Source organism: Trachypithecus francoisi, unplaced genomic scaffold, assembly GCF_009764315.1.
Source record: "Trachypithecus francoisi isolate TF-2019V2 unplaced genomic scaffold, Tfra_2.0 Lachesis_group17, whole genome shotgun sequence".
Taxonomy (NCBI): Eukaryota; Metazoa; Chordata; class Mammalia; order Primates; family Cercopithecidae; genus Trachypithecus; species Trachypithecus francoisi.
In genome coordinates this window covers 37,870,551-37,885,643 of record NW_022681462.1, presented here as the reverse complement: position 1 = coordinate 37,885,643, position 15,093 = coordinate 37,870,551, and the positions used below count along the sequence as shown (strand labels likewise).

Sequence of the window (15,093 nt, the reverse complement as noted above, 5' to 3'; positions counted from 1 at the left end):
ATGGGGAGATGTTAGCTAAAGGATCCAAAATTTTAGTTATATATGAGGAATAAGCTCAAGAGATCTATTGGACAATATAGTAACTATAAGTCAATAATAATGTATTATATACTTGAAAATTGCTAAGAGAGTAGATTTTAGGTGTTCTTGGCACACACAAAAATGATACAAATGAGGTAATGCATATATTAATTAGTTAAATTTAGCAATTCTACAATGTACACATATTTCAAAATATTGTTGTACACATAAATACGTACACTTTTTATTTGTCAATTAAAAATACACTTTAAAAATCTTTATTAGATAATTCTAATATCTCTGTCATCTAGGTCTTGTCACCTATATTAGTAAGAAATTACTATAAACTACATGGCTTAAAATATATCTATTTATTCTCTCATGGCTATTAAGGCTAAAAGTTTGAAATCAAGTTGTTGGCATGGTCATACTCCCTGTGAAGGTGCTAGGCAAGAATCCTTCCTTGCCTCATCTAGCTTCTGGGGGCTGCAGATAATCCCTTGGTGTTCTTTGGCATTTAGATGCATCACTCTAGTCTCTGCCCCTGTCTCTACATGGCTTTCTTCCCTGTGTGTGCGTAGCCAAATTTCCCATATAAACTCACCAGTCATATTGGATTTATGGTGCCACCATGCCTGGCTAATTTTTGTATTTTTAGTAGAGACAGGGATTCACCATGTTGGCCAGGCTGGTCTCAAACTCCTGACTTCAAGTGATCCACCTGCCTTGGCCTCCCAAAGTGCTGGGATTACAGATGTGAGCCATCGCACCTGGCCCTGTATGACATCTTAACTTTATTTATCTGCAAAGACCCTATATCCAAATGAGGTCACATTCATGGGCTCCAGGTGAACATGAATTTTTAGGAGACATTATTCAATCCGCTAAAGCATCTATTGATTGTCTGTTTTCATTGAGTTTGAAATCTTCCTGGTTCTTGGTATGATGAGTGATTTTCATTTGAAATCTAGACTTTCATATTATGTCCTGAGATTCTGCATTCCATTCAAACTTCAGTTTCTGCTGCTCTGACGCTGCTTTGGTAGGGGAAGTTGGGGAGCCACCTTGTTGCTTCTAGGCAGACATAGAAGTCCAAGTTCCCTGCTTAGTTCCAGTGAGATCTTGGAGAGCTTCCTGCTTAATGCTGAGCAGAGGTGGGAGCTCCAGTTCTCTACACATTTTCAAAAGTCACAGTGGTAGGGATGCTCTCATTACCACTGGGTGATGGTGAAAGTTCTGGGTCTCCACTAGCCCTCTCTGACACCACCCCATGGTTGTCTCATTACTACCAGATGTGGTAGAAATCCAGGTTTCCCAATTTCCATTATTTCTTTGACTTTTGAGTTATTTGGCAATGTGTTTTATGTTTACAAAATATTTGTTTTGATTTCTTTTTTGTCATTGATTTCTAACCCAATTGAAACGTGGTCATGAAATGCAATGTGTATTAGAGTGATTTATTCACTTCCTTTATATTCTAGTGTGCAGTCCATTTTTATAAACATTCCGTATGTGGTAACTTATTATTTACTTGATGTGGACAGGATGTGACAATTCAATGAAGCATATCTTGTTATCATGTCTTCTCTGTACCAAATGTTTGTCTTCTTGAGCGATTAATGAAAGAAAAATTTAAATATTTCCCTTCATGATGGTGGGTGTTATGGACAGAATTGTGTACCCCTGAAATTCAGATGTTTAAGCCTTAACCCCCAATGTGACTGTATTTGCAGATAGGGCCTTTAGAGAGGTAATTAAGGTTAAATGAAATCATAAGGATGAAGCCCTAATCTGATAACTGATGGTGCCCTTATAAAAGGAGGAAAAGATTCCCACAGATCTCTCTCTCTCCATCCCTCCCCCCCACCCCTTTGTGGGTACACAGAGAAGAGGCCACATGAGGTCACAGTGAGAAGGTGGTCATCTGTAAATCAGGAAGAGAGCTCACACCAAAAACCATATCGCTGACACCTTGCTTGTTATTGCTAGCACCTTGCTTGATCTGGGTCTTCCATCCTCCAGAATTGTGAGAAAATAAATTCTTGTTGTTTAAGCCATTCAGTTTTTGGTATTTTGTTATGGCAGCCTGAGAAGACTAACACAGTGGGCTTATATTTCTCCTTGAAATTCTGTCAGTTTTGCTTCACTTTTTTTGAGACTACATGATTAGCATCTGGGTAAACTGAAAAATTTATCATTATGTAATACTTTTTTATCCCTAAAAAGTTATTTTGCCTGAAACTCTATTTTATCTGATAATAATATAGCTATAACAGCTTTATTTTGGTTAATATTTGTCTGGTAAATATGATTTTTCATGTCTTTCTTTTTTGGTTTCAGTCTTGCTGTATCCTATGTTGCATGTGTGTCTCTTTTAAATAGCTTAAAACTAGATGTAAATAAATATCTAGTTTGAAAACCTTTTTACTGGAGAATTTAGTCCATTTTGTTATGAATACAAATGTATCTTTAACTTAATTAATTTAATTGTGTAATTGTCTTTTGTGTCTTCCACTTTTCTGTATTGTCCTTCTTACCTTACTTAGAGTAATATTCTTAATTCCATTTTTTCTCTACCATTTGGAAGTACTGATTTTATTTTAGCAGCTATCCTTAAAATTCTAACAAACTTAATATATAAATGAGTCAATATCTTTACCTTTTCTCGAAAAAATTAGAGTCCAGAATCATTTTAACTTCAATGACTTCTCATCTATGTTTTCATATGATTGTGGTAAAATGCTTTACTTCTCTCTCTTTGAACTTCTCGAATTAGATAATTTTTATATAATCAACTTTTTAAAGATTAACCACAAGTTAACTAAATGGTCATGATTTCTTCTTATATGTAAGGGCCTTTTTTTCTGAGATCATGGTTATTACTTCTAAACTACATTCTTTAGAATTTTGTTTAGTGTTGATCTGTTGGTTTGTGGGGTTTTTGTGTCTGTTGTTAGGTTTTTGTCCCCATTAAAGATGTCTTTATTTTGCTTTCACATAGGGGTGATAATTTAGCAGGGCATGACTATAAGTTATTATTTTGAGGATTTTTAAAATGTTTTAATTTTTAATTCTTGTGAGTACCTAGTAGGGTATATATAGTTACGGGACACAAGAGATGTATTGATACAACATGCAATGTATAATAATCACATCCGGGAAAATTGGGTATCCATTCCCTCAAGCATTTATCCTTTGTGTTACAAACAATCCAGTTATACTCTCTTAGTTGTTTTTAAATGTACAATTAAATTACTACTGACTGTAGCCACCCTGTTGTGCTATCAAATGCTTGGTCTTATTCATTCTTTCTAATTTTTTTTGTACCCGTTAACCATCCCCACCTCCCCCAAGCCCCTCACTACTTTTCCCAGCCTCTGATTACCATCCTTCTGATCTTTATCTCCATGAGTTCAATTACTTTGATTTTTAGATCTTTGGGGATTTTTTCTCCTCAGTAATTTGAATACGCTCTTTCCCTTTATTTTAGCTTCCATTGTTGCTATTGAGTAGGATGTTGACAGTGTGTGTTGTCTTCTTGTATGTATTCCATCTTTTCTCTCTGGTTGCTTTTAAAATCTTGGTGTCTTCGATGTTCTGCACTGCCACTATAATGTGTAGCTGTTTGTGTTGAACCTGCCTAAGGTTTATGTACAGTTACACACTGTATGACAACCTTTCAGGCAACAGTGGTCCCATAAGATTATAATATCATATATATTTTTCCTCTATCTTTTCTATGTTTAGATACACAAATACCATTGTGTTACAACTGCCTACAGTATTCAGTATAGTAACATGCCATATATGTTTTTAGCTTAGTAGCAATAGGTTATATAGCCTAAGTATCTAGTAGGCTATATGATCTAGATTTGCGTAAGTACACTCTATGAAGTTTGCACAACGATGACATCACCAATACATTTCTCAGAACGTATCCCCATCATTAAGTGATGCATGACTACTTCCTGAATCTTCAAGATTAACATCTTAATAAATTTGGGGAAATTCTTAGCCATTATCTTTTCAAAATCTTGTCTCTTCCAGTTTCTCATGTCAATCTTTCTGGAACTTCAATTAAACATGTAATTGATATCCATATTCTAACATCTGTATGTCATCTTCTTTCTTATATATTCATGTCTTTGTGTCTTCAGGCATTATTATTATTTTGGATAATTCAGATCTATCTTCTGATTTACTTATTCTTTCTTACGTGTAATCTGTTGCTTAATTTATTCCTTGAGGTTTATTTGGTGACTATGTTTCTTATTTCAATTACTATATTTTTCATGTCTACAAATTCTTTTATTTTTAATTTTACCTGGTCAATTTTTGTTTGTTTTTTCTTTCTTTTACTTTGTCATTTTTTAATGGTCTCTTGTTTCTTTCAAGTCTCTCTTTTATTTCTGTGAACATTTTAAGCATAACATTTTATACTCTACATTTGAGAATTCTAATATCTGAAGTGCTTTGAAACATAAATGTGATGCTTTTAAAATTTACTCCTGGCCATTAATGTTTATCTCATATATTTGGTAATTTTTGTTGGCCATAATTTGTAGAAATACTACAGTGTCTGGATTTGGGGTATGTTCATTCAAAAAGAGTCTGTACTGCTTTCACCAGATCCCCAGGATGTTATCAACCTAAGAACAGTTTAAGATTTCCAATACCATGAAAGTAGAATAAATTTAGACGTAACAAGAGGACAGCCTTATGATTGTGGTTTCTCAAGGAAACCTGTATTTTTATTTTTTCACCAGAGCTACACCCTAAAACAAACATTTTCTGGTTGGCTCCCTTTGTTGGCAGGTAAGTATTTTTTTTTCCTCTAGCTTGTCTTTTCACTGAGAATGAAGTCTTCAAAACTCCCAGCTTTAGGGCATCTCAATTTTGCTTCACCATTTTGCCCAGCCAAAAGCCTTGCCTCTTGTTCCCCTGTCCAAACATTAAAACCAAGCACTATTTTATTTTATTTTTATTTTTATTTTTATTTTTTTGAGACGGAGTCTCGCTCTGTCACCCAGGCTGGAGTGCAGTGGCGCGATCTGGGCTCACTGCAAGCTCCGCCTCCCGGGTTCACGCCATTCTCCTGCCTCAGCCTCCCGAGTAGCTGGGACTACAGGCGCCCGCCACCTCGCCCGGCTAGTTTTTTGTACTTTTTTTTTAGTAGAGACAGGATTTCACCGTGTTAGCCAGGATGGTCTCGATCTGACCTCATGATCCGCCCGTCTCGGCCTCCCAAAGTGCTGGGATTACAGGCTTGAGCCACCGCGCCCGGCCTTTATTTTATTTTATTTTTTGAGATGGAGTTTCGCTCTGTCGCCCAGGCTGGAGTGCAGTGGCACGATCCCAGCTCACTGCAAGCTCCGCCTCCCGGATTCACACCATTCTCCTGCCTCAGCCTCCCAAGTAGCTGGGACTACAGGCGCCTGCCACCACACCCTGCTAGTTTTTTTTTTTTTTTTTTTTTTGGATTTTTAGTAGAGATGGGGTTTCACCATGTTGGCGAGGATGGTCTCGATATCCTGACCTTGTGATCCACCCGCCTCGGCCTCCCAAAGTGCTCGGATTACAGGCATGAGTCACTGTGCCCAGGCAAAACTAATCTACAGAGGTAGAAATCAGAATAATGGTTATCTTTGAGGGTACTGCCTGAGAATGGGCATGAAGGAGCCAGTTTAGATTTAGAAAATGTTTTAAATATTTACAAATATTACACATTTGTAAAAATTAATCGTGTTTTACACTTTAGATCTGTGCATTTTACTGACTATAGGCTTTATCACATCAAAAAAAATATGCAAACAAGGTTCTGGGTTCCTGTTATTGGCAGATATTCCTGATTTCTCTTACTTTTTAAAAAGAGATCATCCATGCACATAAAATAATTCTGGTTATATTTTACCAAAATTCTGTGTTTGTAGTGGGTTTTTCATCCACTCCACCATAATGGTGATGTGTATCTCACATGCCACTCTTCTAATTCTGATACTGTTTTTGGAGACTTTAGTATTGTTTAAATATTCCAGTTGGATTTTTAAATTAAACGTCAGGCTTTTTCTCTGCTGTGAGGGAAATAAGGCAAGGTGTGTGAATCCTCCATGAGAGGACCTTTAGTGGTAGAAATGGTGCTCTACAGGGCAATGTGAGGCGGCCACAGTGATTTTTATAATTCCCAGGAGAAGGTGCCACTTCCAAGCTAGGGTCAAGCCTGACAAATCGACTTTCCCTTCACAATCATGGAGGACAGAGGTCTGTTTATTTTAGAAGGATTCAGCTAACCATTCTCCCCTCACCCTCTATCACCCTCTTTTTTCTTTTCTTTTCTTTTCTTTTTTTTTTTTTTGAGATGGAGTCTCACTCTATCTCCAGGCTGGAGTGCAGTGGCGCGATCTCAGTTCACCGCAACCTTTGCCTCCAGGGTACAAGCAATTCTTCTGCCTCAGCCTCTTGAGTAGCTGGGACTACAGACATGCACCACCACACCTGGCTAATTTTTGTATTTTTAGTAGAGACAGGGTTTCACCATATTGGCCAGGCTGGTCTCAAAGTCCTGACCTCAGGATCCACCGGCCTTGGCCTCCCAAAGTGCTGGGATTACAGGTGTGAGTCACCGTGCCTGCCCACCCTCTTTTTCCTTTAAAGTGAGGCACCCATGTATGTCTATGACAGTTGTTAATAGATTGAATTGTGACCTGTTAAGATTATGCTGAAGTCCTAACCCCTAGTACCTTTTAATACAACCCTTATTTGAAAATAAGGTATAATAACTGCAGATGTAAACAGTAAGTTAAGGTCATACTGAATTTAGGATCGGCCCTTAATCCAGTATGACTGGAGACATATGGGGAGAACATATAATTGGGTTATATGTTCACAGCAGATTGGAGCGATGCAGCAGCAAGCCAAGGAATGCTGATGATTGACAGCCATCACTAGAAGGTAGGAAGAGGCAAGGAAGAATTCTATTCAGAGTGTCAGAGGGAGCATGGCCCTGCTGACACCTTCATTTTGGACTTACAGTCTCCAGAACTTTGAAAGAATACATTTCTATTGTTTTAAGCCACCCAGTTTGTGGCATTTTGTTATGGCAGTCCTAGGAAATCAACACAAGGATTATTGTAAGTTTGGTGGAGAAAGGTTGCAAATGGACAGGAGGTGACTCAAGGTCTGTCTTTGCCTTATCTCAAGTCATAAGTTGTGGGTTGGGAGCCCCTTGGTCCTGAAGTTTAGTCAGGAACAAAGATAAATCCACTCCAAAATTATTACATAAGTCATGGGAGAAAGTTCAATTTCCAAACATTGATTTATATCTAACATTTCCAGGGTCCATCTGTTGTATAAAACAAGGTGTATCTTGGCTTTAGAAAGCCAAAATTCTTGCCAGGAATTGGGTTATGATTTTCCTGCCCAAAGCATTTCATTCAACAATCTACCTGGCAAATGGGGAACAGTTGTGAGCCAGGAAGCTCCTAAGGCTGGATATCTTTAGTGAAATGAACAAGGAAAACTGGAAAGTGGAGGAAAAACAGTCCTTTCTATTTTTCATTTAAAATTCAGGGAAGGATTTAAAGCATAGGCATTGAAGTACCTCTCAAGGATACACATCTATTTATATTTTTCAGAGATCAGGAGGAGAATGCACATAAAGCCTTTGAAAATGTGTGTGAACAAACATCTATGTGAACATATGGCAGGGGAGTGTGATCCTGTTAAACACTCGCTGTGTTTGGTAGGAGTAAAGAGCTAGCATGCCTGCTCACTTAGTTCCTCCCACCCCCTCAGATGTGTGAGTCTTAGCAGGTGGGAGGATCTGTGGTTTGCTTCCTGAGGTCCATGTAGGAAGGACAAACTTCAGCCCTAAACTCAACTAAGGAGTGCTTTGTCCAATGCAAAAGCAGTATCAGGACACAAGTGGAGAGTACATGTTACTCTAAAGATAGAGCCTAGAAAATGTGTGGAAGCAAGCTGCACAGTGCAGAGGAACTGCACTGATGTGTTGATAGGGCTGTCAGTACCTATGAGCTCTGTATGACATTGAGACGCCATGTGCCAAGTCAAACCTTCCTCCACACCCTGCCAGGCCTCTCTGCCATTGATGGCCAGCTTTAGAACAAATGCAGCTTTAGGATCTGAAATGGCTGTGACCTAAAACCTCCACCCAGAAACTGGGAAGGCTCTTTGACACATGCTGTTTCTTTTACTCTGGATACTCTTCCTCTCTCTGCTAGCTCATCCTTCAGGCCTCAGCTTATTTGTCATCTGCTCAGGGAAGAGTCACTGATCAGCACGTTCTTCTTATAGTCAGAATTTTGCACATCTGTAGTAACACAATTTCGTTTACAACCATTGTTTAATACTATTGTCCTTCTCATCAGATTGTAGGAGATTCTTTTCTGCTCACTGCCATTTTCCTGAAGCCTATAGAATGCCTGACATATAGTAGGCATTTGAGAAATACTGTGGACTAATTGGCTATCCAGTATCCACCCACTTGAAAAAAATGCTTATAGTTTATTCTCAAAAAAAGGAAGAAGGGTGTGGTGAAAGAGACTTAAAAAAATTCCACATTTTCAAAGAACTCCTTCACCTTTAAAATGGAAGGAAGAAAGGAAATAAGGAAGGGAAGAAGGGAGATAAATGGAAAATGAACAAGGGTTATGAAGAAGCAAGTCACAGAAGAAATTCAAATGGCCAACAAATATATAAAAAGATGCTTATCCAGACTAGTAGTCTGGGAAATTAAAGTTAAAAACAATATTTTATGCCCTTAGATTGGCAAATTAAAAATATCGATAACATTCACTTTTAGCATGGATTTAGGGAATAAGATTGCTGGTATACACTATTGGTAGTTCACAATAGTGCAATGTATATGGAAGATACTGGTATTAAGTTTAAAATTTTTAACTGTGCCTATATTTACAGGATTATTTACTAGGGAAAAACTAGAAACAACTTAATCTTATATAATAGGGAAGTAGTTAAATAAATTATGGTACATTCTTGCTATGGCTTGCCAAAGGTATTGATACTGATGAAAATCTCTATAAAATTTGTTTAAAAGGAAATTGTAGGACAATGTATACAACATAATATCAATTAAATAAAAATAGGGCTGGGTGAGGTGGCTCAATGTATATAATATAATCTCAATTAAGTAAAAATAGGGCCGGCCAAGGTGGCTCACACCTGTAATCCCAACACTTTGAGGGGCTGAGGTGGGAGGATCACTTGAGCTCAGGCATTTGAGACTGGCCTGGGCAACATGGCTAAACCTTGTCTCTACAGAAAAACTACAAAATCAGCTGGGCGTGGTGGCTGGCATCCAGCTACTCAGGAGGCTGAGGTGGGAGGATCGCTTGAGCCTGGGAGGTGGAGGCTTCAGTGAGGCAAGATCCTGCCACTGCACTCTGGCCTGGGTGACAAAGTGAGACCCTGTCTCAAAAACAAATACATAAATAAAAATAAAAGTATATTTTCCAAAGGAAAAGGTTTCAGAAGAGTCACACTATATTTAATAGTTGATGTGAATCCTTTGAGACTTTTTCCCCTGAGGAAGTGAGAATGGGGGTTTAACTTTTCACAATGAACAGGTAGTGCTTTTTTAAAAGAGAACTTTATTGAAGTATGATGGACATAAAATAAATTGCACATACTTAGTGTCCAACCTGTTAAGTTTTGATATTGTATACATCTGTGAAACCATCATCACAATCAAGATATTATCCATCATCCTCCTCAACTTCGTGTCTCTTTGTAATCCCTCTTTTCTGCCCCTTTCTGACCCCACTCCTATCCGCTAGCAACCGCCAATGTACTTTCTGTCACTACGTATTAGTTTGCATTTTCCAGAATGTTATATAAATGGAATCACACGATTCTGGCTTCTTTCGGTTGGCAGAATTATTTTGAGATTCATCCATGCTATTGCATTTATCAATAGTCTATTCTTTTTTATTGCTCAGTACTATTCCTCCGTATGGATCAATCACAACTGATTTATCCATTCACTTGTTGACAGACATTTGGATTGTTTCCAGTTTACGGCTATTACAAATAGAGCTGCTATGAGCATTTGTGTACAAGTCTTTTTAAGAACTTATGCTTTTTTCCCTCTTGGGTAAATAGCTAGGAATGGAAGGCTGGCTTTGTTTAGCATTTTAAGAAATTGCCAAAATGTTTTCAAAGCTGCCGAACCATTTTATGATTCCACCAGAGACAGGAGTATGGGGCTGAGGTAACAAATGGTCCCTTCACCATCCTCGGATGAGGTAATGACAGTAACCATCAGCTCACCGTATAGGCCTAATCAGGGACTGTCCGTGCTAAAATGTGTCTAGTTCTCTTTAGTCAGATTCCTTTGAGAGTGTGATTACGCTCACGGTCGGTGTGGCGTGTAGGACGGCACACACATGGACAAATGCTAGGCAGGAATCGCCCACACTGTAAAGGGCGATGCCTAAACAAAAACTACCTCAGTTGGGATGGAAAGGAGAGGGCTGAAGTTCAGACATACTGAAGTTAGAATGGTTGGGAGTTAGTAAGAGGGGAGAGAGGGGGACGCCTAGGGTTTAGTGACCAGGTGATGGTGGTGCAAGCAGACGGGAGGAGTGGGTTGGCGGGAGGAAAAAGAGGCTATTTTTGGTTTGTCACCTGTGAGTCGCCTACTGGACACAAAGACGAAGCTGTCAGGAAAGTAATGGTAAGTGTACACGTTTGCGTGGAGATCCAGACTTCTGGTGCAACATCTAGGTTTAGGTGAAGTATGAGAAGCAGTTATAGTCAACACATTCGTATCTTTCAGAGCAATCATTTCTACACCCCACGAAAAACACCGAATCCGTGGTCTCCCCTACATAGACTCGCCCAGAACATGCACAATGACGTCAGCCTTGTTGACTAGTCTCCCACGCACTCAATTCTGCGCATGCGTACAGCGCACGCGCACCATCCTCTACTGCTGCCTTTCCCTACTCTGGGCGTCGGGACTACCTCCCTCTCCGCGGGCCCCGCCCAGGCGGCTGCCCGTGACCTGCCTGGGCGCGGGGAACGGAAAGCCGGAAGGGGCAAGACGGGTTCAGTTCGTCATGGGGCTGTTTGGAAAAACCCAAGAGAAGCCGCCCAAAGAACTGGTAAGGGCTATGGCGGCGGCAGATAAGCGGGTGGATCTGTGTGGGGCGAACTGGAGTTAGTAATTGACAGGACACTCTTCTCCCCACCGCCTGCCCGATACCGACCGGCCCCCATTTCCGGGGCCTCCCACTCGACGGGGGACCCGGAGGAAGAGTCTTTAGGAGTTGGCTTTGGGGAGCGAGAGCTCCTGGTGCCACCTCTCGACCAGGTAGCCGAGGGGTGGATGAAGAGTTTCTTCACCTCGCCACCGAGCGCGTAGGCAGCGACACCGTCCTGGCCTCGGAAACCCCTTCCCCCTGCGCGCGTTGGTACGACCCGCCCGGAACCTTTTCCCAGCGTAGGCCCCACCCCTCACGCCCGTCTGCTGACCACCGGGAGAACCTTCCCCTACCCGGAACGTTGTTTGGAGCTGGCCGGGTCGCCTCTGCCGGAGGAGCCTGGCACCTGCCGCCTGTTCTCGGTCCTCCCCGTTGTATTGAAAAGGAGACTGTTTCCTCTTTCCCCAGCCCTACAACCTTGTGTTGACCCTAGTTACATATTATAGCAGGGCAGGGACCCGAGCCAGAAGAATGTTACAGAAGATAGCTCTGGACCCAGCTTCGAATTCTCGTTACCTATTAATGGAGATAATATTGGGAGGCAAGCAGTTGAAAGTTCCCTGCAGTCAGTCAACCTAAGTTTGAATCCTGCCTTTCCACATCTCAGCTCTGTGATCTCTGGAAAGTTCACTTCTCAGTGCCTTAAGTCTTCTCGTCTGTCAAGCCAGAATAATAGTAGTGTTATCTCAGAGTAATTGAAGATTCAGGGATGTAAAGTTTTCATATTGGTAGTTAGGGCTAATTCTTTAAATACGGCACAGCCTTGCTACTCAAGTGCCAACCAGCAGCATCAACATCACCTGGGAGCTTGTTAAATCTCGGACCCCACTCCAGACCCACTGAGTCAGATTTTGAATTCTGACAGGCTCCCTAAGATGGGTGTGCACATCAGTGCTTTCAGAAGCACTGCTCTACAACACTTAGGCTTCTCCATAATGGAAAAAAATTCTGAAATCCTTTAATAAATGATCTTACCTGTTCAGCTCTAGCAGGCACATTTTAAAAACCAATCTTATGCATCTTGCAATTCCTGGCACGTAATGTGCGTTAATGTAAATTATTTGTTGTTGTTGTTAATCAAAGGCCCTAGAACAGTAGACACTCATTTTCGTCAGGAAACACTCAGTTTTGCTCCTTGGTAAAATAGAAATTGTGGCGCTTAAATGAAATAACAGTGTAACATCACTTTGGAAACTGTAGAACATTATATAGATGCACATTTTGTGACATCTGTATATTCTAAGATTCTTGTTATTGTAGAAGTGTGGTAGGGAGAGATTATTTATTGCCTTCATTGTTTGACCTTGGCATTGCCATTCGTAAATTGAGTTAAGATTATGGAGAAACAAAAAGATCATGGGGAAATGGTTGCTTTACTGTTTAAACTAGTCTCTAGTATATGTATTACTATACTACTATAGTATATTATACACTTAGATTGCTTTTAAATGATAAATACAGTTCCTAAGAACACGATGTTAGTACACTCTTCAGTAGGGTAATCTACCTGAGAAAGCTGATTGACACTGGAAAATGGCAGGGTTGATGCATGAGATTGGTTTATAAAACTATGCTTGCCAGAGCCGAACAGGTAAGATCATTTATTGAATAAACATTTTAGGTTTTTTTTTTTCCCCATTATGGACAAGTCTGGGTATTGTAGAGCAGTGCTTCTCAAGCATTAATATGCACACTAATCATTAGGGATCTTGTCAGAATTCAAAAATCTGATTCAGTAGCTCTTGGATAAGGCCTAAGATTTCCAATAAGCTCCCAGGTGATGTTGATGCTGCTGGTCTGCACTTGAGTAGCAAGATTGTAGAGTGAATTAAGATTAGCCCTAACTACCACCACCTTTACCTAACATATTGAACCAGGCGTTGTGTTAAGCATTCTGCAGTGTTGTGAATTAGGAACTATTATTATCTCCACTTTACAGGTGGCAACCGAGGCATACAGTATTTAGGTAATGTGCCCAAGGTCATATAATTTGTGAATTACAGCACCAGAGGTTATGTATTCTAAGGCCTGTACTTAGAACTACCATGCCATTTATGCTGCATCCCAAAGAGGGATTATAAAGGTGAAATAAGAAGCCAAAGAACTTAATTTCTAGCAAGTAAGATAAGCATTTTAAGAACAAGTTTGGATAGGGCACCTGATACGGTTTGGATCTGTGTCCCTGCCAAATCTCATGTCAAATTGTCATCCCCAGTGTTGGAGGTGGGACCTGTGTATGAGGTGATTGGATCATGGGAGCGGATTTCTCATGAGTGGTTTAGCACTATCACCCTTGGTACTGTCCTTGAGATAGTGAGTTCTCATGATATCTGGTTGTTTAAAAGAGTGTGGCACCTTCCCCCTCATTTTCTCTTGCTCCTGCCATGTAAGATGCCTATTTCTTTGCCTTCCCCCATGATTGGAACCTTCCTGAGGCCTCCCCAAAAGCAGAAGCTGCTGTGCTTCCTGTACAGCCTGCAGAACCGTGAGCCAGTTAAACCTCTTTTCTTTCTTTTTTTTTTTTTTTTAATTTTACTTTAGGTTCTGGGTTACATGTGCAGAACATGCAGTTTTGTTACATATATACACGTGCCATGGTAGTTTGCTGCACCCATCAACCCATCACCTACATTAGGTATTTCTGCTAATGTTATCGCTTCCCTGGCCTCCCACCCCCAACAGGCCCTGGTGTGTCATGATCTCCTCCCTGTGTCCATGTGTTCTCATTGTTCAACTCCCACTTATGAGTGAGAACATGTGGTGTTTGGTGTTCTGATCTTGTGATAGTTTGCTGAGAATGATGGTTTCCAGCTTCATCCGTGCCCCTGCAAAGGACATGAACTCATCCTTTTTTATGACTGCATCATATTCCATGGTGCCACATTTTCTTAATCCAGTCTATCACTGATGGATATTTGGGTTGGTTACAAGTCTTTGCTATTGTGAATAGTGCCACATTATTTTTTTGTTTGTTTTCGAGATGGAGTCTCGCTCTGTCGCCTAGGCAGTGCAGTGGCACGATCTTGGCTCACTGCAACCTCTGTCCCCCAGGTTCAAGCAGTTCTTCTGCCTCAGCCTCCCGAGTAACTGGGACTACAGGTGTGTGCCACCACACCTGGCTAATTTTTTTTGTTTTTAGTAGAGACAGGATTTCACCGTGTTAGCCAGGATGGTCTTGATCTCCTGACCTCGTGATCCACCTGCCTTGGCCTCCCAAGTGCTGGGATTACAGGTGTAAGCCACCACGCCTGGCCCTCTTTTCTTTTTATGAATTACCCAGTCTTAGGTATTTCTTTATAGCAATGTAAGAACTGACTAATACAGTACGACATACACAGGTATAGGAGTTCAGTGGTTGGAGTGATTATCTCCAGGCTGCGATGGTCAGAAACAGTTGACCTTTCACCGTTGTGTGTTCCGTCCCCTTCCTGAATGGGTTCTTGATTATTTAGTAGAATTTTTAGTGTTAGATGATCCACTTTATCTGGTGCTGGAGATATCCAGCCCAAGATTTTCTTCAAGTTCCTCCTCAGTTCTTCAAGGTACCCCTTCAGTTTTGATGATATGTTTTAGTTTGTTAGAAGAATGTCCATCTGCTTTAGGGTCAGCTTCTACCAAGTGCTGCTAGGCTTTCTCTCACATTTGTGACTTGTGACCAAAGAAAGCGTTTTGTCACCAGCCGTGGTTACTTAGCATGAGTCTGTAATTCAAGAAAGTGCCAGTAAAGCAGGGATGGTGTCTTAATCAGGGTTTTCCAGAGAAGTAGAACCAACAGGATGGATAGATAGATAGGTAGTTGAGAGGGAATTTAATATGGAAATTGGGGATTTTG

At 40.5% G+C, this 15,093-nt stretch overlaps 1 protein-coding gene and 1 long non-coding RNA gene across 4 annotated transcripts in view; one reads left to right on the top strand and one right to left on the bottom strand.

The window, feature by feature from the left end:
- The window catches only part of LOC117062161, a 57,011-nt gene extending 44,686 nt beyond the window's left edge, over positions 1-12,325 (bottom strand). For both annotated transcript variants that reach the window (XR_004428230.1, XR_004428231.1), the window contains exon 1: positions 12,237-12,325. This is a non-coding gene — a long non-coding RNA (uncharacterized LOC117062161). The remainder of the gene's footprint in view (positions 1-12,236) is intronic.
- The window catches only part of CHMP3 (charged multivesicular body protein 3), a 70,343-nt gene continuing 66,145 nt past the window's right edge, over positions 10,896-15,093 (top strand). Inside the window, exon 1 of one of the 2 annotated variants that reach the window (XM_033175375.1) lies at positions 10,896-11,162. In XM_033175375.1, coding sequence (XP_033031266.1) covers positions 10,911-11,162 — 252 coding nt within the window. In that variant the 5' untranslated portion in view covers positions 10,896-10,910. The remainder of the gene's footprint in view (positions 11,163-15,093) is intronic. The other variant, XM_033175376.1, reaches the window with a different exon arrangement.